We start from the raw sequence: 26,089 nt of genomic DNA, 5'->3' as shown, positions 1-26,089 counted from the left end.
GAGGCTTTCAAGGATTGATGGTCTGCTTGTGCTGTTCCTTTCCTGGCAGATGGTTTCCTTTGGGGGAACCACGAAAATACTGCAAGTTTTCTTCCAAAAATAAACCAAGAAAATCCACCAAGGTAGAAACTGAAGGCATACTATAAAGCTCCCAGACTTCTTATCTAAAAGTTCTCACCACATCATGAATCCAGCAAATTTAAACGCTCCCAGTCATAGGTAGATAAAAATCACTATACTAATGAGGAAGACTCCCATTGTACAGCAGGGCAAGTGACCGTCTTCCTCGTTAGTATAGTGATTTTTATCTACCTATGACTGGGAGCATTTAAATTTGCTGGATTCATGATGTGGTGAGAACTTTTACATAAGCAGTCTGGGAGCTTTATAGTACGCCTTCAGTTTCTACCTTATTGGATTTCCTTTGGGGGAAATCTTAGATTTAATAATTTTGTTTATTAGGAAAGTTATTTTAAAGCACAGACTGTCATGAGACTGTAGTGTACTTTTAACTCATTACAGCCAAGTGACGTCTCCAGGCGTTTCTGCAGTTACCTCCTACTGCGCCTCTAGGTGTCAAATATTGTCTGTTCATATTTGCATTAATAATTCCAAAACCATGTTACATACAAGGTATCAGAAAAAATTATCTTGAAGCATACATGATGGCAAACACAATTGTATTGATATATCTTCTCTGTCAATGGGTACTTGTTAAAAATATAAGGTGAAAACTTTATTTTTTAAATGCTGAAGCCACGCCCACTGGGAGTTAAAGGTACACACTCAAAAGAGCTCTACTGGAGGGAATGAGTTGGGAGCATCCTTTTTTTCCTGTCAGTTTGAAGTTTAAAGTAACTGGAAAAAATTGTATTAATTTTACTTTGTGGATTTGGCAGAGTGTTTTGAAGTGCTTTTTACTGAATGCTTGTGAAAAAAGTGACACTTAAATATGACTTTTTTTTTTTTACTGGCATTAGCTGCTTGTCTTTCCCGGGAAAGAGGCACCATTGTCAGCTTGACCATGGAACAATCTGTTGGTTCCACTGTCTGTCCTTCTTCCAGTCACAAAGAAAAATGTTACACAAACAGCCTTTGTTTGGGGTTGGTATAATGGGGGTTGGCTTAATGGTCTGAGATATTTACCTCACAGACAAAAGGTGCAAGGTTTGATTATCACTAATGGAAAATTGTCTAGGTGTAAAATCGTCAAATAGTACAACCAGCCTTGTACTTACCTATGAAAACCACAGCAGACTAGCAATTTCCGTCAGCTACAGGTGGTAGACTCTGCTGTGGTCATTAGTTGTACCTCAGGCCACTCCTTTTACCCTGGATCCTTCCATTGTAGGATGTACAGTCACTATGGACTGGAGGTTAGCCACATCCTTTACGGCTGTTGGGGTCCCATCTGTGGGAAAGGGAGAGCCATTCCTGTTGGTGCTGGGAGGGGGAACAGAGAAGACTTCCCTTTTTTGTCAGAATGCTGTGCTTATCCCTGGGAAGCTAGTGCTGCCATTAAGAACTCTGTTGATCCCATTTTTCCTTTCCAAATAAAACGGAAAGCTAAACATGCATTTACTGTTCCTCAAGTTTCCTTAGACTTGAGTATTTTTTGGGGTCTGGCTCAAGGTTAATTCAGGCTATTGATCCTTTTTGTTGCCATAGTTTCTGGTAAAAGAAAGAGGAATACGTCCTTTCCTGAAGAGATTCAAGATTCTAAATCTGGACAGGAGGATGAGGGGACAGATGCAGGGCTTTCTCTACAGTTTTCTAATTCAGACTCAAGAGATCTCAATTTCTGACTCTCCCTGTGGGGGTTTCTTTCTCTGAGACCATTTCTAGAAATTGCCAGTGTTTTCTGTGGGAGAACACAACATTCTTGAACCCGCACTCATTCCATCAGTTCTTTCAACTTTGGAGGATTTGTGTGTTACTGCCTGCAGTTTTCATGATCGCCAGCCAGCTGCCCCGAAAAAGACAGGATATGTAAAGTTCTTCAATCTTTAAATTTTTTATACACTTTTCCCAAGTATTATCCCGCATCTGTAACTTAGTGTTTAACAGCAGAAGGATTAAATAAATTCCAGTCTTATTGTTTCTGATAAAGATGGGGAATTTTTTTACGTATGGGGAAAAAAGTGCATTTTTTTATGCAGATTTGATTTTTCAGATTTTTGAATTATCAGACTCTGTTTTGACTAATTCTGAAAGTATGAGGAATGTTTTATTTGCAGTTTCTTCTTGTGAGGAAATCAACAACAACATTAGCAAAACTATATTAAACCACCAAGAAGGAAAAATAGTCCAGGAAACGACTCAGCCAGTATATCCAAAGAATTTATTTTATAGTGCCAACAATTGATGTTCTCCAGCGCCTCGGCATAAGCCTTTTAACAGAGTATAACAAAACCCATTTCTCATTCCTTGATATAGTAAAAAAACTATTCTAATAAAACAATTAAAAAAACAATTACAGCAGCCATTTCCAATCAAGCTCTCTATTTAACCCCTTAGGGTGTAAAGTGTCAAATTTTAAAATAAACAGTGCATGTTAAGTTGTCAATCTCGCCTTCATTCTTGCTTGATGGGTTCGGAGCCGATCCTCGGCTCCGACTCGGCACTTGCTTTAGCTCGAGAACTCCTTTTACCAGCTCGAGGCAGCCCCATATCCCATGATGCAAGGCAGTAAGTACCCAGATCTCGTTTGCCGCTTCGCTTGGGAGGTCTTCTCTTTACCAGCTCCTGGTAAGTAGTTCACATTTGTGATTTTTCAAGCCCCTTTTTAGTCTAAAACTAATTTTTTGATAGTTTAAATTTATTTCTACCCTTTTCTGACAGAAATTCCCTGTCTCTTTTAATTTTTTGTTAGTCAATTTTCCCTATCCCATCCCCCCCCCTGTTAGGGTGTGTGTGTTGGTGTTTTATAGAATACCTCTTGGTATTTTGTTTAATTTAATTTTGACTGGTGTGTCTGTGTGTGTTGTGTTTCGGCACCATGTCAAAGGAGAGGGTTTCAGGTTTTAAGAAGTGTGACTCGTGCTGTCAGAAGATGTCTCTGACAGACGGTCACACTTCTTGCCTGTATTGTTTGGGCCCTCTTCACCTGCAGGACTCCTGTGCTATTTGTCACTCCTTCAGCCAGAGAGTCCTGCAGGAGAGACGTAACAAGTTGATTCTCAGGGGCCTTCTTAAGCCGGAGGGCTCTCCGGCTAAGTCGGCTCCACCAAAATCAACAAAACCTGCCAAGGCCCAGGCTTCTGTATCTAAGCCTGCGGCCTCGGCTCCGACTTCGTACTGAGTCGAGATCGGCTCGGCTGGAGCCGATTATGGCTTGAAAAAGCTATCGGCACCGATGGATATCGGTGCCGAATCTGTATTGTCCGCCGATGTCGGCTCCGATCGGTTCCGACACCCATGTGGCACAGGCATCGCTGTCGGCTCCGCTCCCCTCCGTCACCGTTACTTTGGTGGCTGTATCGGCTCGGCTGGAGCCGATACATCGGCGTTCTGTCGGCTCCGAGAAGTCGGCTCCGACAGGATCGATAGTATCGGGTCCGGTGGGTCATTCCAGGAAGAGGTCGGGGTCTCCTTCCTTGGAGCCGGTACTTCGGCTCGGCTTCACCTCTTCTATCGGAACGGAGCCATCGGAGCCGATCTTCAAGGTCATCCAGGTTGTCAGATCATGACCTAGAGAGAGTGGTCAGTAGATTACTCAAGTCACAGGTACTGGCCCAAATGTTACACAGTCCGTCTCAGCAGACGACTGTTGGTCCACACCCCGTTACAGTTCCTCCTTCAACTCTACCCCAGAGCTTGGAGTTGGAGTCTTCGGGCATGGTTACTGCTACGGCTGGAGGACGGATACCCCTTCTGTTCCTTCAGCCCCTACTCTTATCTCCTCTTCCTTAGAGGGATTCGGTGGTCGGGCTTCCATGGTCTCCTCCGAGGGGGTGAGTGGCATCGGACCCTTGTCTGAGCCCGCTCTTCCCCTTGGAGCCTCGGCCTTGGTGAGCTCGGCTCCGACATCTGCCTCGGAGACTTCCCTTTCGGTGGTCCCTGGAGTTCCTAGCTCTTCGGAGCGGGTTCTCTCGGACCTGCCTGGGAGGGGAGCATTCGAGGTGATGAAGAGTGTACTGGCCACTGGTATCAGTCAGCAGTCTGTTCCCGTAGCTCCTCCCTCTATGGTACCTGTTGACATCTCTGCCACTTCTCTTGCTACAGGACCCAGAGATCCTCCGCCTCAGGTTTCCCCATTGGGAATTTCCCCTCTTCGAGGATTCTCCTGATGTTTCGGGAGATCCTCCTAGGAAGAGGACTTGTAAGAGGAAGCATGTAGACTCCCGAGTCTGTCACTTGGATACTGACTTTGATGAGTCAGAGGGATCCCCTAGATCCCCTCTGAGGATGTCTCCTTCTCAGACATCCTAGAACTTCTGAAACAGAGGGAAACTGGCCCACCAACAATCCCTCTGAGGATGAGTCAGTATACCTAGAGGCGTTTGGATCTCGGCCCTCCACCTCCTGGGTGTCTCCGCCTTCGACCCCTTATGCAGGTTATTGCACGAAGGCGTGGGCAGCTCCTGACTCTGTAGAGCCAGTCCCTAGGAGGCCTTCTAAATTTATCACTGCCCCTAGTGACAAACAATTCCTTACCAAGGGTGTCGCCGCTGATGCCATGGTGGTGGCTGCGGCCACCAAAAAGGAACTTGCAGATCCTTCCGTGCCCCTCCATCCTCCTAATAAGGACTCTAGGACCATGGATAGGTGCAAGCGGATGTTTTCCTCAGCGACCTTTGCTATCGTTCGCTGAATTATCTTTGTCACTTCACCAGACTCCAGAGATATCCTGAAGGAGCTGGGAGAAGTAGTTCAGGATCCTACAGCTGCAGGGGCTCAAGAAAAGATTGCTTCGCAGCTAGGAACCCTCAATTCCATTGCTAACTCCTCCATGCGGCTAATATCTTATGCTGCGGATGGAGCGAGTAGAGCCGCAGGCACAGGTGTGGCTCTTAGACGCCAAGTCTGGATGCGGCTATGTGATTTTGCGGATCCCTTTAAGGCGTCCTTCACAAATTCTCCCTTTGATGGGTCAGCTTTGTTTGGCCCTCAGGTGAAGAAACCTTGACCAGGTGTGAGCAGGACGGCAAGACTCTTTCTGCTGTTGGAGTCCGTTTTTCCACCCCTTCTAGGCCTTATCCCAAAGGACAGAAGGGTGGGAAGATGTGGTTCCGTAAATCCCAAGGAGTCACGCGGATTCACGTGGTCAGTTTACCCCTAGAGGCAGAGGGGTAACAGCAACAGACGCTGCTCTAGAGGCAGAGGGGGTCCGAAGACCAGGGAAACAGGGAGCCTCTCTCTGATAAGCCCTTTCAGCATCCCTGAGGTGTTGCCCGGCTGTCCCTCCTTGGAGGCAGTCGGGGGAAGATTATCACTGTACCCAGAAGCCTGGCTTTCCCTCACTCAAGACAGATGGGTACAGTCGATCATATCCAAGGGTTACATAATTCCTTTCGAGGAAAGTCCCTTCCCCTCAAGTTCCCTTCCAGATGTACCACCCGGTCTAAGGGAGATTGCAGAGTTAGAAATCGCAAAACTACTGCAAAAAAGAGCCATTCAGCCAGTTACAACAGACCATTCAGAGCCGGAATCTACTCAAGGTTCTTTTTGGTCCCCAAAAGACGGAGACTGGAGACCAATATTGGATCTCAGCAGACTCAACAAGTCTGTCAGGAAGACAAGATTCGAATGGTCACTCTTCAGTCAATTCTGCCCTTCTTACAGAAGGACAACTGGATGTGCTCAATAGATCTTCAGGATGCGTACTATCACATCAAAATTCACAGACGCTCCAGGAGATTTCTCCGCTTTCGGCTGGGGTCCAGTCACTTCCAGTTCAGAGCCCTGCCCTTTGGTCTCACTACAGCCGCCAGAGTGTTCACCAAATGCATGGCAGTGGTCACGGCTCACCTGAGGCGTCAAGGATTCCAGGTGTTTCCGTATCTCGACGACTGGCTCCTGTCAGCCACCACCAGGCATCAGCTTATACAAGCCAGGGATTACACAATAGACCTTTGTTCTCATTTAGGCATCTCAATCAACTTCGAAAAGTCATCCTTATCGCCCTGCCAGTCTATTACCTTCATAGGCGCAAACTTAAACACTGTTCGGATGTCAGCTACCCTTACAGAACAAAGAGTTTCAGACATTCAGACTCATGTCAGGATCATTCTGGCCAGCAAGAAAGTACAGGCCAGAATGGTTCTAAAGGTATTAGGTCTCATGGCTGCGGCCATTACTCTTCTTCCCTGGCTCGATTCTACATGCGCCTCCTTCAGTGGATGCTGTTCACACAGTGGTCATACCAGCAACTCCCAATGCGTCACCAGATTCTGGTGACACAGACATGCAAACAACATCTTGCTTGGTGGATCACATCGTCTCAGGTTCACCAAGGCAGGTGCTTTGTACCCCGTCCCCGATAGCCACTGTCACCACGGATGCCTCCCTGATCGGGTGGGGGTCATTATCAGGGCAGGATGGTTCATGGGGCGTGGCAACCGTTCGAGTACCATCTGCACATAAATGTCCTGGAGATGAGAGCAGTGCTTTTAACGTTGCAAGCCCTCAACGACTTTCTTCCCGTAGGGACAATTGCAGTCCACACAGGCAACATGTCTGTAGTTTGGTATATCAACAAACAGGGCGGAACCAAGTCCTACCCTTGTGTCGAGAAGCTCAGACTTTGGCAATGGGTGATCTCCTCTCATCGGTTTCTGGTAGCAACGCATATCCCTGGGAAAACCAACATTATAGCGGACAGATTGAGCAGAGCTATCCTCATGCCTCACGAGTGGTCTCTCAAGCAATCTATAGCGGAAGAGATTTTTCTGGAATGGGGTCGTCCATGTTGCGATCTTTTGCTACTCCCCAAAACAGCAAATGTCCAGACTTCTTCAGCCTCTTCCCTCTATCAGGCCATCCCCCCAGAGACGCTCTGACCCAGGATTGGCCCCAGGGACTTCTTTATGCATTCCCTCCATTTCCTCTGATCCCTCAGGTGATCCAGAAAGCTACCGTTTGAGAGCCAAATTGATTCTCATTGCCCCTTACTGGCCTCGACAACTTTGGTTCCCGTTCCTCCATCATCACCTTTTGGTGCAGCCGTGGCATCTGGACCCAGTGCCAGATCTTCTGATTCACCAATCGGGTCAGCTGCACCGGTCAATCCCTTCTCTCAACCTCACAGCATGGTTGCTCCACTTCCTTCCTTAGCCAGGCTTCCTTTGATCTCTAACCCAGTTAGAGACATCATAGTAGCTTCACTAAAATCCTCTACCAGGAGGATTTACACAAGCAAATGGAAACGTTTCTCTTATTGGGCTAAGGCCCAAAATATTGATCCTTTTACTGCCCGGTTCAGGCAGTTCTGGACTTCTTAGCAGAGATTTTTCATGCAGGCTCCTCTTCTTCCACAGTCAGAGTTCAATTGGCTGCTATTTCTAATTTTCATGTCGGGATAGCAGATCATAATATTATGTCCCATAGGCTCTGCAGGGCCTTCTTGAAAGGAATTTTCCTACTAAAGCCTCCAATCAGGAATCCTCCTCCTCAGTGGGATCTAAATTTAGTGCTGACATCCTTGATTCTTCCCCTTGAGCCAGCTGTTTCTTGTTCCCTGAAATATCTTTCTTGGAAAACTTTATTCCTAGTGGCTATTACATCTGCCAGGAGGGTGTCTGAACTTCATGCTCTTCGGTTCGACCCCCTATTTGATTTTTCACAAAGACAGAGTATCTTTGAGAACCAATCCATCCTTTTACCTAAGGTCGCTTCAAAGAACAATCTGAATCAATCCATTGATCTCCTGTATTTTTCCTAACTATTCAGATAGAGCTGAACAAAAACTACATTGTCTTGGCGTCCACCGTCAGCTTAGATATTATTTGGACAGAACAAAAATTTAGAAAATCTGATCAACTTTTTGTTTCCTATGCGGATAATAAAAAGGCCTTCCTGTTTCTAAAGTGACTTTGTCCAGATGGCTTTTTCGGTCATCACTGAAATTTATACGATCAGGGGAAAACAGCTGTGCTCAAAACCTAAAGCACATTCAACTAGGAGTTTAGCTACTTCTACAGCTTTTCAAGCTAGACTACCTTTGGACACTATTTGTGCAGCGGCCACTTGGGCCACTCCTCACACTTTTGTTTCCCATTACAAATTGGACTTGGCCTCCAGGGACAGAGCCAGTTTTGGCTCTACAGTCCTCAAGAGTTTGTTCCATTGAGCCACCCAGGATAGAGGTGCTAGGACGCGGTCCCATCAAGCAAGAATGAAGGCGAGATTGACAACTTAACATTAAGAAGTTATGTACCTACCATAACGTTCCATGTTAGTTGTCTTCTCGCCTTCTTTCTTCGACCCTCCCTCCTTCCCCTGGCCTGGACAGACCTTGTATAAGAAACTATTATGCTAAAGACCATTCAGACCTGGTCCTTTTTCCATCTGTAAGTTTCTTCTTCCTTTGGGAAGTATTTTATGCTTGGTGTTATTGCCCTTTGTCAACAAATGAGATCTGGGTACTTACTGCCTTGCATCATGGGATATGGGGCTGCCTCGAGCTGGTAAAAGGAGTTCTCGAGCGAAAGCAAGTGCCGAGTCGGAGCCGAGGATCGGCTCCGAACCCATCAAGCAAGAAAGAAGGCGAGAGAAGACAACTAACATGGAACGTTATGGTAGGTACATAACTTCTTATTCTTTCCATTGTAGTTTATTCTTCAAGCACATACCTTTCACACAATGTACTTTTTCCAAAATTGTGCCTGTTAAATTTTTACCATCACTGTTATGATATTTTTTAAAATGAAAGCCTAAAGGGCTTTCTACCTTTTCATTTTTAATATTTCTCAGATGTTCTAAGAACCTGACTCGAAAACTTCTTTTTGATTCACCTATGTAAAATAAATTGCATTCACATTTGAGTACATATACAATACTCTCTGTGTTGCAACTAAAATTACCATTCACATTAAATTTCTTTCCATTTATACAGTCAAAAGAATTTACTGTTTGGTTACATATACTACAATGACCACATGCTTTAAAACCACAATCAGAAATACATTTAGTTAGACTTACAGCAGAAAAAATAAAATAAGCATGAACTAGCATATCTTTAATACTTTTTCCATGTCTATAAGACACCATAGGTTTTTGAGGTAACAATTCACCCAAGCATGGATCTTGTAACAAATGTGTCCAATAAAACATAATTTCTACTAATTTCTCTGTATATGTTCCATATGTTGTAACAAAAAACATTTTATCCACTTGTTGATTATACACATTTTTATCTGATTTAGCCCTATATTTTACTTGTTTATGAATCTGATTATTAAAATTCAAATTATTTTTAGCTTGTTCTACACTTTCTACACTAACCTCTTTTGATAAATTTCTGACAAGTCAACTCAATTTCTAATTCTTTTTGTTGTTCATCACTAGTTAATCTTGAAATTCGCAATAATTCATTATAGGGAAGTGCTGATATTAAGTGTGGAGGATGGCAGCTAGTCCCATTAATGAAATTATTCACACCTTCAAATTTATGACGTACTGATGTTACTACCTTATTACCCCTAACATGCAAATTTACATCCAAAAATGTAACTTTATCTCCCCACTGAGCTCCATCAAACTTTATACCAAAATTATTACAGTCTAGATCATGAATAAAGTTATGTACATCTAAACTACCCCCTTCACATAGAAAGATTAAATCATCTATGTAACGATAATATTCTATTACATAACTTCTGAAAAAGCACATTCTATACAGAAATTTGGTTCCAAAATAACCCATAAATGGATTTGCATATACCGGAGCGAAAACTGCTCCCATCGCTGTGCCTTTAATTTGTTGATAAAGAATTTCATTAAATTCAAAAAAATTATTTTTAAGACAAAACAGTATTAAATCAACTGTATAATAAGTAAGTGGAGTTTCACCCAAATGAAATTTAAGAGCTTCCACCCCTAATTCATGTGTAATATTAGTATACAAATTTTTAACATCTACTACTATCCAGTACCTATTTTCATTCCACTGAATTTTATTAATTTTCTCCAGAAAGTCAAAGGTGTCTCTAATATAGGAAGACAACTGCACAACCTTTGGTAAAAGTAATTCATGCAACACAATTCCTATATTATGAAGAAAATAGTTGCAAGCAGACACTATTGGACGACCCGGGGGATTATATCTATCTTCATGTAGTTTAGGAAGATGGCAAAATTTGGCCATAGTACAATTTTCTATGGAAAATTTCCTCTCTGTCTTTTTTGGTAAAATAGCCAAGTCTATACCCCCTATTTATTAGTTCATTATATGCTGACAAGGCTGTTTCATATTCCTTCCATATAGCAATTCTATATACTTCCTCATTATTTAAATTATCCATACACATCTTATAATACTGTTCTACTGTCATTATAACTAACTTATTGTCTTTATCTGAGGGCTTAAATATAATATCTTTTCTACATCTCATCTTCGTTAAAGCCTCCCATTCATTTTTAGTTAGATTATAAGGCACTTTTTCCTTTTTTTAAAAAATATCCTGCATAGAATAATTCACTATGCTGGAAAAACATTTCACTGCCTCATTAGTAAAAGGAGGTATATAGTTACTTTTTATGCTAATCCCATCTGTCGGTAATAGACAGTAAGCATTCACAGTTTCATCATTCTCAAAAAAAGAATCACAAGAAAAAAATTCCATAGAAGTTGTCTCATTCAAAGAATCATCCATATCAAAGGAATTAGTTACTTGTATATTTTTTTCTTTTGACTTTGAAAAAAAGCACAAAAGATGTAACTTTTTACTAGCTTAAAAACATCTATTTTAAATGTATGCATATTAAAAACAACAGTAGGAATAAACTTAATGCCACAATTTAATACTGCTATTTCAGTATCTGAAAAAGAACTGCCAGTTAAATTAAAAACATACTGTTCATCTAACCTGTCATTAACACCATTAGTTTTAAGAAAGTTAATACCATCTTTTCCTTTTCCCCTGTTAATTCTGTTGTTGCCTGCCCCACGTCGTATCTGCTTGTCCCCTTTTCTGACCTCTCACTTGTATTGAGTCTATTATAAAAATGTTCATACATATATTCACTTTGTTGAGCTGGAGGAAGTGAAGGAAAGTCTGCATTTTCATCCGACCATTCTCCTGAAGCTTCTGTTGCTTCAGATGAAGCAAACGAGACACCATGTTTTTTCTTTACCATTCTTTTACCAGAGAACCCGTTTATTCCTACTGTTGTTTCTAATATGCATACGTTTAAAACAGATGTTTTTAAGCTAGTAAGAAAGTTACATCTTTTGTGCTTTTTTTCAAAGTCAAAAGAAAAAAATGTACAAGTAACTAATCCCTTTGATATGGATGATTCTTTGAATGAGACAACTTCTATGGAATTTTTTTCTTGTGATTCTTTTTTTGAGAATGATGAAACTGTGAATGCTTACTGTCTATTACCGACAGATGGGATTAGCATAAAAAGTAACTATATGCCTCCTTTTACTAATGAGGCAGTGAAATGTTTTTCCGGCATAGTGAATTATTCTATGCAGGATATTTTTTTAAAAAAAGGAAAAAGTGTCTTGTAATCTAACTAAAAATGAATGGGAGGCTTTAACGAAGATGAGATGTAGAAAAGATATTATATTTAAGCCCTCAGATAAAGGCAATAAGTTAGTTATAATGACAGTAGAACAGTATTATAAGATGTGTATGGATAATTTAAATAATGAGGAAGTATATAGAATTGCTATATGGAAGGAGTATGAAACAGCCTTGTCAGCATATAATGAACTAATAAATAGGGGGTATAGACTTGGCTATTTTACCAAAAAAAGACATAGAGAGGAAATTTTCCATAGAAAATTGTACTATGGCCAAATTTTACTGTCTTCCTAAACTACACAAAGATAGATATAATCCCCCGGGTCGTCCTATAGTGTCTGCTTGCAACTATTTTCTTCATAATATAGGAATTGTGTTGCATGAATTACTTTTACCAAAGGTTGTGCAGTTCTCTTCCTATATTAGAGACACCTTTGACTTTCTGGAGAAAATTAATAAAATTCAGTGGAATGAAAATAGGTACTGGATAGTAGTAGATGTTAAAAATTTGTATACTAATATTACACATGAATTAGGGGTGGAAGCTCTTAAATTTCATTTGGGTGAAACTCCACTTATTTATTATACAGTTGATTTAGTACTGTTTTGTCTTAAAAATAATTTTTTTGAATTTAATGAAATTCTTTATCAACAAATTAAAGGCACAGCGATGGGAGCAGTTTTCGCTCCAGTATATGCAAATCTATTTATGGGTTATTTTGAAACCAAATTTCTGTATAGAATGTGCTTTTTCAGAAGTTATGTAATAGAATATTATCGTTACATAGATTTAATCTTTCTATGTGAAGGGGGTAGTTTAGATGTACATAATTTTATTCATGATCTAGACTGTAATAATTTTGGTATAAAGTTTGATGGAGCTCAGTGGGGAGATAGTTACATTTTTGGATGTAAATTTGCATGTTAAAGGTAAGGTAGTAACATCAGTACATCATAAATTTGAAGGTGAGAATAATTTCATTAATGGGACTAGTTGCCATCCTCCACACTTAATATCAGCACTTCCCTATAATGAATTATTGCGAATTTCAAGATTAACTAGTGATGAACAACAAAAAGAATTAGAAATTGAGTTGACTTGTCAGAAATTTATCAAAAGAAGTTATAGTGTAGAAAGTGTAGAACAAGCTAAAAATAATTTGAATTTTAATAATCAGATTCATAAACAAGTAAAATATAGGGCTAAATCAGATAAAAATGTGTATAATCAACAAGTGGATAAAATGTTTTTTGTTACAACATATGGAACATATACAGAGAAAATAGTAGAAATTGTTATGTTTTATTGGACACATTTGTTACAAGATCCACGCTTGGGTGAATTGTTACCTCAAAAACCTATGGTGTCTTATAGACGTGGAAAAAAGTATTAAAGATATGCTAGTTCATGCTTATTTTATTTTTCTGCTGCCAGTCTAACTAAATGTATTTCTGATTATGGTTTTAAAGCATGTGGTCATTGTAGTATATGTAACCAAACAGTAAATTCTTTTGACTGTATAAATGGAAAGAAATTTAATGTGAATGGTAATTTTAGTTGTAACACAGAGGGTATTGTATATGTACTCAAATGTGAATGCAATTTATTTTACATAGGTGAATCAAAAAGTTTTCGAGTCAGGTTCTTAGAACATCTGAGAAATATTAAAAATGAAAAGGTAGAAAGCCCTTTAGGCTTTCATTTTAAAAAATATCATATCGGTGATGGTAAAAATTTAACAGGCACAATTTTGGAAAAAGTACATTGTGTGAAAGGTATGTGCTTGAAGAATAAACTACAATGGAAAGAAGCACTGTTTATTTTAAAATTTGACACTTTACACCCTAAGGGGTTAAATAGAGAGCTTGATTGGAAATGGCTGCTGTAATTAAGTGTTTTTTTAATTGTTTTATTAGAATATTTTTTTTACTATATAAAGGAATGAGAAATGGGTTTTGTTATACTCTGTTAAAAGGCTTATGCCAAGGCGCTGGAGAACATCAATTGTTGGTACTATAAAATAAATTCTTTGGATATACTGGCTGAGTCGTTTCCTGAACATTAGCAAAACTGTTTGGAGGGACCGGTATATCTTGCAGGGGATAAAACTGCTCTGGAATAGACTTCCCATTCTCATAAAACAAAGTTCATCCCTGTCCATATGCCTCTAGACCAGATGCTTTTATTTCTTCCTATCCTTCATGACACGCTATCCCAGGGAGTGAAAGAACCAGTTCACCTTCAACAGGTGGGAAGGGGATATTATTCAGGAATCATTTTAGTGCCAAAAAAGAAAATGCTTGGAGACCAGTTCTGGACCTTTTTTTAAACCTGTTTGTGATGGTGCCTATATTCAAAATGATGTCACTAAGTTTCCTGATAATACAAATTTTAAAAGACACTTATCACATTCTTATTCATCCAGACTTTATACGTTTCTTAAGGTTTTGTGTCTGGATCACATTATCAGTTCTCTGCCTTACCCTTTGGACTATCTACTGCACCAAGAGTGTTCACAAAGTATCTAGCTCCAGTTATAGCTCATTGCAAGTGTATTTAGACAACTTGCTTATCTTTGCAGAGTCTTTTCAAAATGTCAAGAATCTCTCTCTCTCGGGTGAGAGATCTCTTGCACAAGCTCTGATTCCAAGACAACATTCAAAAGTCTTTCTTGACTGCCTCACACTGGATTGTGTTCCTGAATTGTTAACTAGACACCTCAGTTCAAAGAGCTTTTCTTCCACAGGAAAAAAAACTTTTTTTTAGAACTTTTTTCTAATGTTTTCCACTCGGACTTCAGTCACTGTGTGGGAATACCTTAGGATTTTCAGTCTCATAGCATCTATGATTCTCATGATATCCCTGGCACGATTCCACATGAGAAAGATGCTGTGGTATCAGAAATTCCTTTGGTCCCAGCATTAACACCCTGTCTCTTCATAGCCCTGTACTGGGGTTTGTCAGAAGAGAAATCACTTGGGTGAGAACACATCCTTAAATCCAGGTCTTCCCTGCTCCAAAGCAATCGGTCACAAAGGATTCTTCAGACTTTGCTTGGGGAGCAGTTTCATGAGAGATAAAAGTACAGGGGGTGTGGGACACCAACTCAAGCATGTAAATATCAAGGAGATGCTTGCCAATATTGAGATGCTTGCCCTTATCAAGGCACTCAATTCTCTGAACCATTTTTGATTGCCAGGAACTCAAGTGGTTGAAGACAATACCACAGAGATGTCGCACATCACAAGCGAGGGGAAACCAGGTCTTTACCCCCCTTTGCAGAATAGCTATGTTTGGCTTGGGATGTGACTTCACAGTGCAGTCTCACTCTACAGGCATACTACATTCTGTCAGCAAAAGTGTGTGGCAGACAAACTGAGCAGGATCAGGGCAGACCCTCGCTAATGGAAAATAGATGTGGGGGTCTTTCAAGGTTTGACCCATCTGTGGGGAGTTCAAGTAGCCTTTTTTGCCTTCTTTCTGAACAATCAACTGGCAAATTTCTGTTTCAGGACTCAATGCAAGAAGGCCTGGAAGACAGATGCCTTTTCTTTTCTTTCAACAGGAGCATTCCTGTATGCTTTTCCACGCTTTCCACTAATATCCAGTGTACTTCTGAAGATTCAGAAGGAATCCCCCAAGATCATTGTGGTGACTCCCTTCTGGCCAAGGCAGCCATGGTTCTCTCTTGTTTTATAAATTGCTAGGGCAATTACCACAAGTTTCTTCACAGAATGGATCTACTTTCACAAGAGCAGGGGTGTTTGGTACATCCAGGCTTCCGTTATCTTCATTTGACTACCTGGATGATTGGGTCTTAGCTCCTCTTGGGCATTTGTTTTCTGTGGATGTGCAGCAGGTACTGATGGAGACAAGAAAGCATACTATTCGATGATCATATATTAGCAAATAGAAAAGGTGTTCTAGTTGGTGCCAACAGCATAACCAGCACCCATTCAGGGCTAGTTGTTTTCTGGTCTTACAATATTTGTCTGAGTTACTGTCTTATGGCATTTCTTATTCCTCTGTCAAGGTTAATTTATTGGCCATTTCAGCATGTCTGCCTATGGATCCTCCTCTTTCAAAGCATTTGCATAAGAGGCCTATGTGCATTCTGGTGCTCCCTTTTTTGAGGATCTTAATTTTGTGTGTGAGAATTAGTACTTGCTCTATTTGAACAAGTTAATCTGACTGACTTCAGGTTCTTAAGGAAAACAGTTTTATTGATTGCTCTGACCTCTGCAAGAAGAGTATCTGAGTTGCAAGCTCTTAAGGTGAGTCAGCCCTACCTCATTTTCCACAGACAAGGTTTCTTTGAGAACTAATCCTTTTATGCTTAAAGTTGTATCCAAGTTTACTTTGTCAAATTATCCATATTCCCGTTTTCTTTCCTGAACCTAAAAATAAGGGAGAAATGAGCAGATCAGTTGTTTCTTTCTTGTGAAGGTAAGAAGGGACAGCTGGTGTCAAAACAAGACCGTTTCCAAATGGTTGTCTGAGTCTGTTACCTTTTGTTATACTCACCATGACAAATCTGTTCCTGGCAGAATCAAGTTCACTCTACAAGGACCTTGGCTTCTTGTAGCATCCAGACCTTTCCAAAAAAACTGAAGTATTCTGGAAGCTACTACTTGGTCCTCCGAACATACTTTTATAAAGCACTAAAAACTGGATTCCTTCTCGAGGTCTAAATTATGCTTTGCTAGGACCGTTCACTAGGGGTTTCAGGACAGTTCTCCTTTCGCATCTCGGATGGCCTTAGCTGTGGTAATCTACCCATATAGCTTAGGCTACTGAAGCAGTTATCAGTATGAAGAACTTAGTACAGTTGTGTAAGCTGAACTTACCATAGCAGTAGATATTCAAATGATCACTGCTGCAGTAGCAGCTCCTTCCCCCCACCCTCCCCCCAACCCCTTGTTTTTTGGTGTGTTTTTATGCCAGTGTGTGGACATTTTATTTTTTTTTGTTATTCCTAGCCTTGTACTTTCAGGGCTCAGCAGCATTTGGAAGGTGCTCTGAAGTTTGGAAGCTGGTTGGCTATTCTATCCTTGGCAGGAAATAACCCATATAGCTGAGGCTACTGCAGCAGTGATCATTTGAACATTTACTGTTGTGGTAAGTTCAGCTTACACTACTGTACATTCTCTGGTTTTGTAATATTTGTGAGTTAATATCATATGGCCTTTCCTTTTCCTCTGTCAAGATTCATTTATTGTCCATTTCAGCTTATCTGCCCATGGATTCTCCTCAATGCATTGTCATGCCAAAATGTTTCTGAAAAGGTGTTTTGAAAAATACATCTCCAGGAAAACTGGTGACCCTCATTGGGATCTTAATTTTGTGCTACAGAAGCTAACACTTGCTCCATTTCAACCAGAAAACCTGTCTGACTTGAAGTTCGACACAATACCCCACTCAGGTATCATCGAAAAACTCATCAGCTTGAATGTAAACCCATACATCACAAGATGGGTTGCAAACTGGCTAAGTGACAGAACCCACAGGGTCAGAGTTGCTGGAGCCATGTCAGACTCAAAGCCTGTCACAAGTGGTGTCCCACAGGGCTCAGTCCTGGGTCCACTCTTGTTCGGCATCTACTTTTCTGAAGTACAAGCAAACACAGGAGGATTATGGCTGACAAAGTTTGCAGATAACTGCAAACTGGGCGCCATAGTCGAAAACACATCTGACACACATATCCTCCAGAAGGGCCTCACAGAAATGGATAACTGGTGCCAGAGCCATGGCCTGAAGTTAAATGCCAAAAAATGCATAGTCATACCCTTCGGGGAAAAATAAGGTTACCCCTAGCTACCATATAGGTGGCAATCCACTGAGCACAGAAAAAGTAATCCGGGATCTGGGGACCCAGGTTGACAGTAGCCTTTCGTTTGACACTCATGTTGCTAAAGTAGTTAGGAAAACCTTCTATATCTCCCACCTGATCATGAAGGGATTCACATCTAGATCAAGGGAGGTCATCGTCTCCCTGTACTCATCACTCATTAGACCTATGATTGAGTACAATGCCCCGTTCGGAATGTATCTGACCAGACACCTGCTGCAGCTTGAAAGGCCCCAAAAGTTCCTCACCAAAAGGATAAAGGGTCTCAAAAATATGTCTTATGCTGCCCGACTGAAAGAACTCCAGCTCTATTCAGTCTCATACCCCTTGCTCAGAGGTGACCTGTGCCTGACATATAAGTCCATGTCAAACCCAGATTTGATGAATATGCTTCACCTCAAAAAATCTAGATCCCTCAGAACCACAAGGGCGGGAGACTTAAACCTTGACATGGTTATAAATAGAACGTGCTGGAGGGACAGATTCATCACCCAGAGACTCCCTATGCTGTGGAACAAAATCCCGGTACATGTGAGGCAGAGCACCTCTCTGGCCTTGTTCAAGAGGAATCTTGACCTATGGATGGGAGATCGCAGATATACCCCAGGAATTACTTCAGTGTCACTGCTTGACAGAGGCACAGCAAAATGATAGGCATAGTTTTTATTCAAACTAAAGGGGTGGCGAAAGCCACATAACTATGGGCTAGGCTTATAAATGCCCTTGGGCAGATAGCCTAGTATGAACCTATGAACCTATATGAAAAGCAATTTTACGGATTGCCCTGACCTCTATAAGAAGGGAATCTTAGTTGCACGCTTTTATGGTGAGTCATCTCTATCTCCTTTTCACTGGAGATAGGCTTTCTTTGAGAACTAATTCTGTTATGACTAAAATGGTATAGGAGTTGAATTTAAGTCATACAATCCTCCTCCTCCTCATTGTTTTTTTTCCTGGACCCAAAAATGAGTGATAAAGGATACCTCATACCTTGGATGTCCATGTACAACTTGTGTACTATATTGGCAGAACTGAATCTCAGATCTTTGGATCAGTTCATTTCTTGTGAAGGTAAGAAGGGGCAATCTGTGTCGCAACAGACTCTTTTTAAATGGTTGTCTAAGGCTGCTACCTTTTGTTATACTCCTCTTAGCAAAACTATTCCGTGCAGGGTCAAGGCCCAATCTACCAGAGCCTTGGCTTCATCTATGACTTTTGGAAAGTGCCATAATACCTACCTTAACTGCTCTAAGGCAGACTAGAAAACCTTGGGATTTGCAATAGCCCTGCTCCGTTCACCCTTGCTATGCTCGGGCTCCCTGCCCCCAATTCCCACCCTCCCCACTACCTCTCCATTTCTACCTGATTAGCCACTCCCTCACCTACTAGCTCCTATCACCTCTTGCTGTGATAATTATTCCCCACCCAAACCCTCTACCTACATCTCACCAGCACCTATCAACTTTCATCTGTCAGCCTCTCACCAGCACCTATCAACTTTCATCTGGCAGCCTCCCACCCCCTTCCAATACAGTTACCTAACCACACTATCTTTTGGTACTGCAATTCCAGGTATAACAGTTTCTTATCTCTCAAGACACATCCCAAACAATGTTGCACTGCTTTTTACTACCCCTCCTATTAGCCCCATACTTCCTTACCTTATATGAAAATCAGTCTCTCTCAGGAATTCAAGTTGCAAAGGCCCATACTGTCACCCAAGTTGTCAATCATTCCACGTTCAACCATACTTACAGTACCAGGATATATCCAACATCTTGTTCTCACTTCCTACACATCAACTGTAGGAAAATTAGTACTAGAATCAAACTGTACCACAAACTTGTAGACAAATTCCTGAAACTACTCTCCAAGCTTAGGCTTCTTGCACTTCTTGCTGTTCATTCTCCTGAGATTCTCTATCAGAGACCTGGTTAAAACCTACCACTACAGACAATGAAGTACTACCTCCTGGGTATAACATACACAGGCTGGACCGTGCTTCCAGGAATGGGGGTGGGGTAGCTATACTCTATAAAACAGAGCTAAATGTAACCACAGATGTAGTACAGCCACCTCAGCTTAACAACTTGGAGATTCTAGCCATCAAACTGCAACTTAACAAAAGTAAATGCATTTATATCATCTACATGTGTATTCCCCCAGGTAACAATATAGCTACACTTGAAGACACCTTACACTGGATATCTAGTCACTACCTCCAAGAAACCCTACTTCTCGGAGACTTCAATATAGACTGGGCCACCTGTTTATCAGAATCCCCAACCACTCATATTAACCTACACTCATTTACGCAAATCTTTAACACCCCTACTAGGGTAGGTAAGCCCAACCAAAAAAAGAAAGCATACTTGATTGGGTACTCATCAGTAATCAACCCCATCTGTACACCTCTGGTACCCTCCCCGATAGTCTAAGCAATCACCATTTCACATATATAAGCACAAAGCTATCAATCCCCAACAACCCTTACTAAGAAAGGTTAGGAATAGCAAAAACTTTGACTTAGCCAAATTCCAACAGGAACTAAAATCATAGTCTATTTTAAAACTCCTCCCCTTAGAGGAAGCAGTTGTGTACTTTAACAATAAATTCCTTGAGATCCTTGACTTACACTCACCTATTTGCTCAAAAAGAACAAAGGCAAAAACTGCACCATGGTTTTCAAAAGAGACTAGACTCAAAATTAGCCTTCGAAACAAAGCCTGGGCTTTATGGCGTTCAGCTAAACACCCCCAAGATCAAATTAAATACAGGCAACTTAGGAATGAAACTAAAAAATTCATACTACAAGACAAAAAATCAATATTACTGCAAATTACAGACAGAAAATCAAAATAACCCTCAGAAGTTTTGGGCAGGCTTGAATAAACTACTACACCCTGGACAAACTACTATCCCCGTCCCAGTTGTCACTACTGATAACCCCCCAGAGGATGTTTCAAATAGTTTTAACCGATTCTTTACCGAGACAATTCAGGTCCTAGCCAGCCAACTATATCCTAGCTCCCTTGGCCCAGAAAGTACCACCTCTAGAAACTTACTCTCATTTAGTTTTCAACCTGTCGCCACATCAGTTATCCGTACCCTAATCAAAAAACTAAAACCCACCACACTATCGGTTGACTAACTTCCTGCTAAATACCTACAAAAATCAGCTGATGCTATTGCATACCTGGTATCAATACTTATAAATCGAACCATAGAAGAAGCTAAAATTCCCACTATCTGGAAAATATCCTATGTAATCCCACTCCATAAAGGAGGAAGCTCTACTGAATTCTCCAACTACAGGCCTATAGCTATACTCTCTCCACTTGCAAAGATTATGGAAAAATGTATTCAGAGACAGGTCATGCACCACCTAATTCATAACCACCTCATGGCGGATACCCAGCATGGTTTCAGACCTCATCACAGTACTACCTCAGCCCTAGTAGCCTTTACAAACACCATAAACGAAACAAGAAACCATATTTCTTCAGCCCTCTTCTTGGATCTCTCCAAGGCATTCAATATGGTTGACCACCAACTATTAATCCACACCCTGCAAGCACTCAGTCTAAATCCTAAAGCCCTTCAATGGTTTAAATCCTATCTAAGTGGTAGACAGCAGACTGTCCTTTGGCAGAATAAACTCTCTAACCTACTACCTAACACCCTTGGAGTACCACAAGACTCTGTACTAGGGCCCCTGTTATTTTCCATTTTCATCAACGATATGAACACTGTCATTCCAAAAGTCAGCTGTATCCAATATGCTGACGACTCTACACTGATTTGCTCGGCCACATCCCCAATAGAGTTACAGTTAGCCACCCAGACCACCTTTAACACAATAGAAAACTAGCTTTCCCAATGACGTCTGATTCTAAATCCTAAAAAAACTAAAATGCTGTTATTACCTACACAAAGGTGTACTGCCGTTAACTTTATAATAAAAGCAAATGATGGAACAGTAATCTCCCCTGACCTCTCCACTAAACTATTAGGTGCCATTATAGATAATCTAAAATTTGACCTACATGTTAACCAATTGATCAAAACTATCTACAAAAAACTAGGATCACTTTACAGAATAAAAGCCTTCCTAATCCCCCCAGCCAAAGTTGCCATAGCTCGATCTCACCTTCTCTGTACTCTTCTGTATGCATCCCCTCTTCTCTCTAATGTTAACAAGACTGTCATGAACAAACTCTCAAACTTTTATAACCACATTGTTAGATTTGCCACTGGGCTAGCTTTTAGGACACATCACTGCATCAATCTAATGCAGTTGGATGGCTTGAACTACCCATTCTAATACTATATAACCAATTGGTTATGGCCCATAAAATCATATATAACCCTAACAATACCCCTACACTTAAAGATCTTTGTCACCCTCTATAATAATCCTAGACTGCTGTGCTCCTCCAACAGACTCCTTATTCAGATATGTAAAACTAATAACTCAGCCGGTGACTCGCTCTTCATAAATTCTGTAGGTAGATAGTGGAACTCTCTACCAGCTGATATTACCTTATGCTCTTCACTTGGTCAGTTCAAAACTAGGCACAAACACCACCTGGGAACAAACTGGCAATGCCACTGTATCAAGCCTGGTTAACCTGTCTCTGGAATGTGTAAATCTGCTAGGTAGCCTACTATGTAATTTTATCCGATTCTCTCACTGAATAATACTACCTGATTTGTTATAATGTTTGCTCTTCTAATCACTGAACATATTCTATATGTAATTTGTATTGTCTGCCCATCTAATCTCTGTAAATAATATATTTATTTGTAATATGTGACATGTTATGATGATTTGTTATTCCATGGAGCTTTTCTCCCCGGGCCTCTGCTAGAAATGGACATGCATCCAGTTGGACTACCCTGGTCAACAAATGTAAAATAAAACAAAAATAAGTGTTGGATACTGGAAGTATTATAGAAGCTGCAACTTGGTCCTCTGTGCATACCTTTTCAAAACTTGATTCCTTCTGTAAGTCTAGATCAGTCTTTGCAAGGACCATTCTACAAGAGCTCCTGGACTCTTCACCTTCCAAATTTAGTAAGCTAGGGTAGTCTACCCGTAAGGCTACTGCAGCAATGATGAATTTGATGAACATAGTTCAGTTATGTAGGTAAACTTATTACAACAGATGTTTGAATAATCACTGCTGTAGTAGCTGCTCTCTTCATTCTTTTTTTTGGTGTGTTTATGCCAGGGTGTGGTTATTTATTTTTTTCCTAGCATTGTCCTTTCATGGCTCATCCTCCTCCACTCTGTTGGCAGGAAAGCTCTAGGTGCCCAGCCCTTCAGACTTGTGTTTTAGTCAGCTCAAGCAACCTAGCAGTTTGGGTGCATGGAAGCTGCCCTGAAGCTTTGGAAGCTGGCTGGCTGTTACATCCTTGGCAGGATATAACCCATATAGCTAAGGCTACTGCAGCAGTGATCTTTCGAACGTCTACTGTTATGGTAAGTTTGCTTACACAACTGTACTTTCTGTTAATTTAAGATGAATTGCTTACTTTAGTAAGGGATCATTGCAAGCTTTGAATCCTGTGAAACAGTATGGAGTTTGTAATGTAAAACTTTGTTGCATGGCTAGTGATATTTTAGCAGAGTCTGATAGAGAGAGGCCTTCCTATGTGTTTTCTTTTCAATTCCCTGACTCTGATTCTGAGTTGAGCGATTCCTCATTTTCCCCTGTAGAATAATTGTTTTTATTTCTGTGACTGTGTCCAGAATTAATAAATTATTTCAGTGGAAACAAGGGGATATTGCCACCTTTTAAGGCGATATTATGACATGTTATACGTTGACATGCCACTCGCCACTCCCATTCCTCCTGTAATTTCAGCCCCACAGGATATCTTTTCCTTACCTTGCAGTAATCATGATAGTCAATCTTCAGTCCCTAAAAAGACAGACTTTATGAAGTTCCTCACTGTATCAAGTATTCTTCTCAACTCCTGCAGCTGTTACTCTTTCTCAAATGTTAAACATTTTTAAGAGTTTGCGTGATTGTGCTGACTCTGTGCCCAGTGCTACAGCTACTGCTACAGTAACAAGACATTTTGCCTGAAAAAGTAATCACAAGGTTTCTGAATATGTTAAATCTGAGATTTTGAATTATTGTTGCAGTTTGATGCACGATGCAATATGAACAATCCCAACAAGATTTTGGCAGATAGGGATTTAAGAACACGTCAGAAGGGATCTAGGAAAAATCAGGGATTCTTTTAGAATAAGAAGGGGACCTGTTCTTTAGGATGTCTTTTCCTCAGGCATTCTTCTTTCCCCTTTAAGTCTGACCAAGAAGTAGTAGTTGTCAGTCTTCCACTTTGGCAGTATATGGTTTCATACAAATGGGTTCTAAGTTGTTGAGGTGAGTTACATTTTCCCCCCCTCTGTTTTTAAATCAAGTGTTTTCTTTGGCAGTCATAGAACCAGTGTCTCACATTCAAGGAACACACAGACATAGTGTAATACTTTTTATTGGACCAGCATAGATTTTGCAATTACTTGAGCTTTCAAGCTGGCATGAGCCATTCATCAAGAGTTAAGTTACTGTTAAATACAGTGCTTAAATCTCCACTTGTGCTTAGAAGGTAAGTACATCATTTATTCTGGCTAAAGAAATCTTGAAAAATGCCAGGGTGGAAAACCTGCAACTCTTGCTACACCTTGGAGACTGAAAGTGTGTGTGTGTGTGTGTGTGTGTGTGTGTGTGTGTGTGTGTGTGTGTGTGTGTGTGTGTGTGTGTGTGTGTGTGTGTGTGTGTGTGTGTGTGTGTGTGTGAGAGAGAGAGAGAGACTGGAAGTATAACAGGGTCATGACATGGTATAAAATCAAAGTTTGGCATGTTACATTACAGATTGTGTTCATTAAGCAGAGAAGATACTTGGAGAGACTGCTCTAATTGTGTTCATTAAGCAGAGAAGATACTTGAAGAGACTGCTCTAGGACAGTAAATATCAAAACAAGAGATGTGTGGGGAGATTAGTTAAATTCAGAGAAGGGAAAACAAAAAGTTTTATAATCTGAAAGTCTGTCTAAACAAGCCATCTTTGTGAGATAGAGGTTTTGGTAAACAGAAAATATGAATTAGTAATAGTGTGCAGTTCACAGTGATGAGAATGGCAGGGGCTATTAAGGGAGTAAGATACAGGGTTAGAATGTGTGCATATTGTATGAAGCTGATACTCTAAACAGACTGTGGTTTAGCTAACAGAGCGAGTGAGAGTGAAGGAGAAAAATAATTAGGAAAAGAAAAGTGTTTTATAGCATAAAATTCTGAAGAACAGCAGAATTGGATAAAGTTGTGTTATAATGTTAAATAAGTTTATGGTTACCAGTATTCTGAACAGATTGCCGTTTTATTTGAAAATAACCATTCTCTTGTGAATAAACTGCAGGTGCCAGACCTCCCAACCGTCCCGAATTACTCGGTTTTTACCGAGTTTTGGGGTCCAAATGATGGGGTGCCACGATTCCCGAGTGACACCCCATCATTTCCGATTTATTTCCAGTTTATTTTTACATTTCGCGCTATTTCGCTGACGTCATCACGTGCGCGATGATGTCAGCGCCGTCCTTGCTACCAGCGTATCGGAATTGAGCTCTGCTCACATTTCCGGCTGGACTGTTTAAGCGGGCTTCTGTTTAAAATGCTGGCTGGGCTGAAAGGAAGTTATGTTGCTGCTGTTTTCGTCGCGACTCGTGGAGCCTGTCGTTTTATGTGGAGCAGGAGCTTAAGGTGTTTTTCATTGATGCGTTGCCGTTAATCGGAACTTTTTCTATGGTACAGGATGAAGACTGAAGAGGCGTTTTGCAGGTGGGCCGCCAAGCCACTTATCTGAGAGACACAGTGTACAGCAGGTAAAGATAGAGACCTACCCCTCTTACTTGAGAAATACCAATTTAAAGGTATGTGCTGAGCCATATGTTATTTGAAAGACACTGTTTTAAACGTTTAGTTTTAAACCCTTATCCTTATCTGACATATGGCGTGCAAAGTGATAAGGATAATTCTTACCTGATATCTGACTGATACGATCTGTAAGGATGGATGGTAGTTCTAACACTTGATTTGAAAGGCACAGTTTTAAAGGATTGGTAGTAGTTTTATTCATTTTATTTGAGAGGAGTGAGTTCTAAGGAATGCTGGTTATGTTAACCATACCTCTGGACATCTTAGCACCAGAATCGGGAGATGGGGACAGAGACAAGGGCCAAAATTCAGGTACAGATTTCTTAACAAACCTAGACAGTAGCTATGAGAACAGGTTTTAAATTTGCAATCATTTTCTAAAGGATATGAAGTCTGAAAAATCAAATGACTGTTAGATTTATTGACTGTAATCTAAAATGATTTGTCAGAAAAAACACAAATGTCATGAGAAACAATATATGGCACAAACATGTGGACATTCTGCAGAGTTCTTTATAGTTGAGGTGTGGATAACTCCCTAACTGATAAGCACAGATTCTAAGGAATTCTGATGGTCATTACTCCTTACTGAAAGACACAATTT

General features: G+C 40.7%; 1 protein-coding gene across 1 annotated transcript in view; it reads left to right on the top strand.

The window, feature by feature from the left end:
• Window positions 1–23,798, top strand: part of LOC122797130 (protein C8orf37-like) — a 205,297-nt gene extending 181,499 nt beyond the window's left edge. Inside the window, exon 3 of the mRNA XM_044065928.1 lies at window positions 23,697–23,798. Within this exon, the coding sequence (XP_043921863.1) occupies window positions 23,697–23,798 (102 nt within the window). The remainder of the gene's footprint in view (window positions 1–23,696) is intronic.
• The last annotated feature ends 2,291 nt before the right edge of the window (window positions 23,799–26,089 follow it).

Source organism: Protopterus annectens, chromosome 3.part0 (assembly GCF_019279795.1).
Source record: "Protopterus annectens isolate FY-2018-M chromosome 3.part0, PAN1.0, whole genome shotgun sequence".
NCBI classification, from domain to species: Eukaryota; Metazoa; Chordata; order Ceratodontiformes; family Protopteridae; genus Protopterus; species Protopterus annectens.
This window is presented reverse-complemented; position numbering and strand designations above follow the sequence as displayed.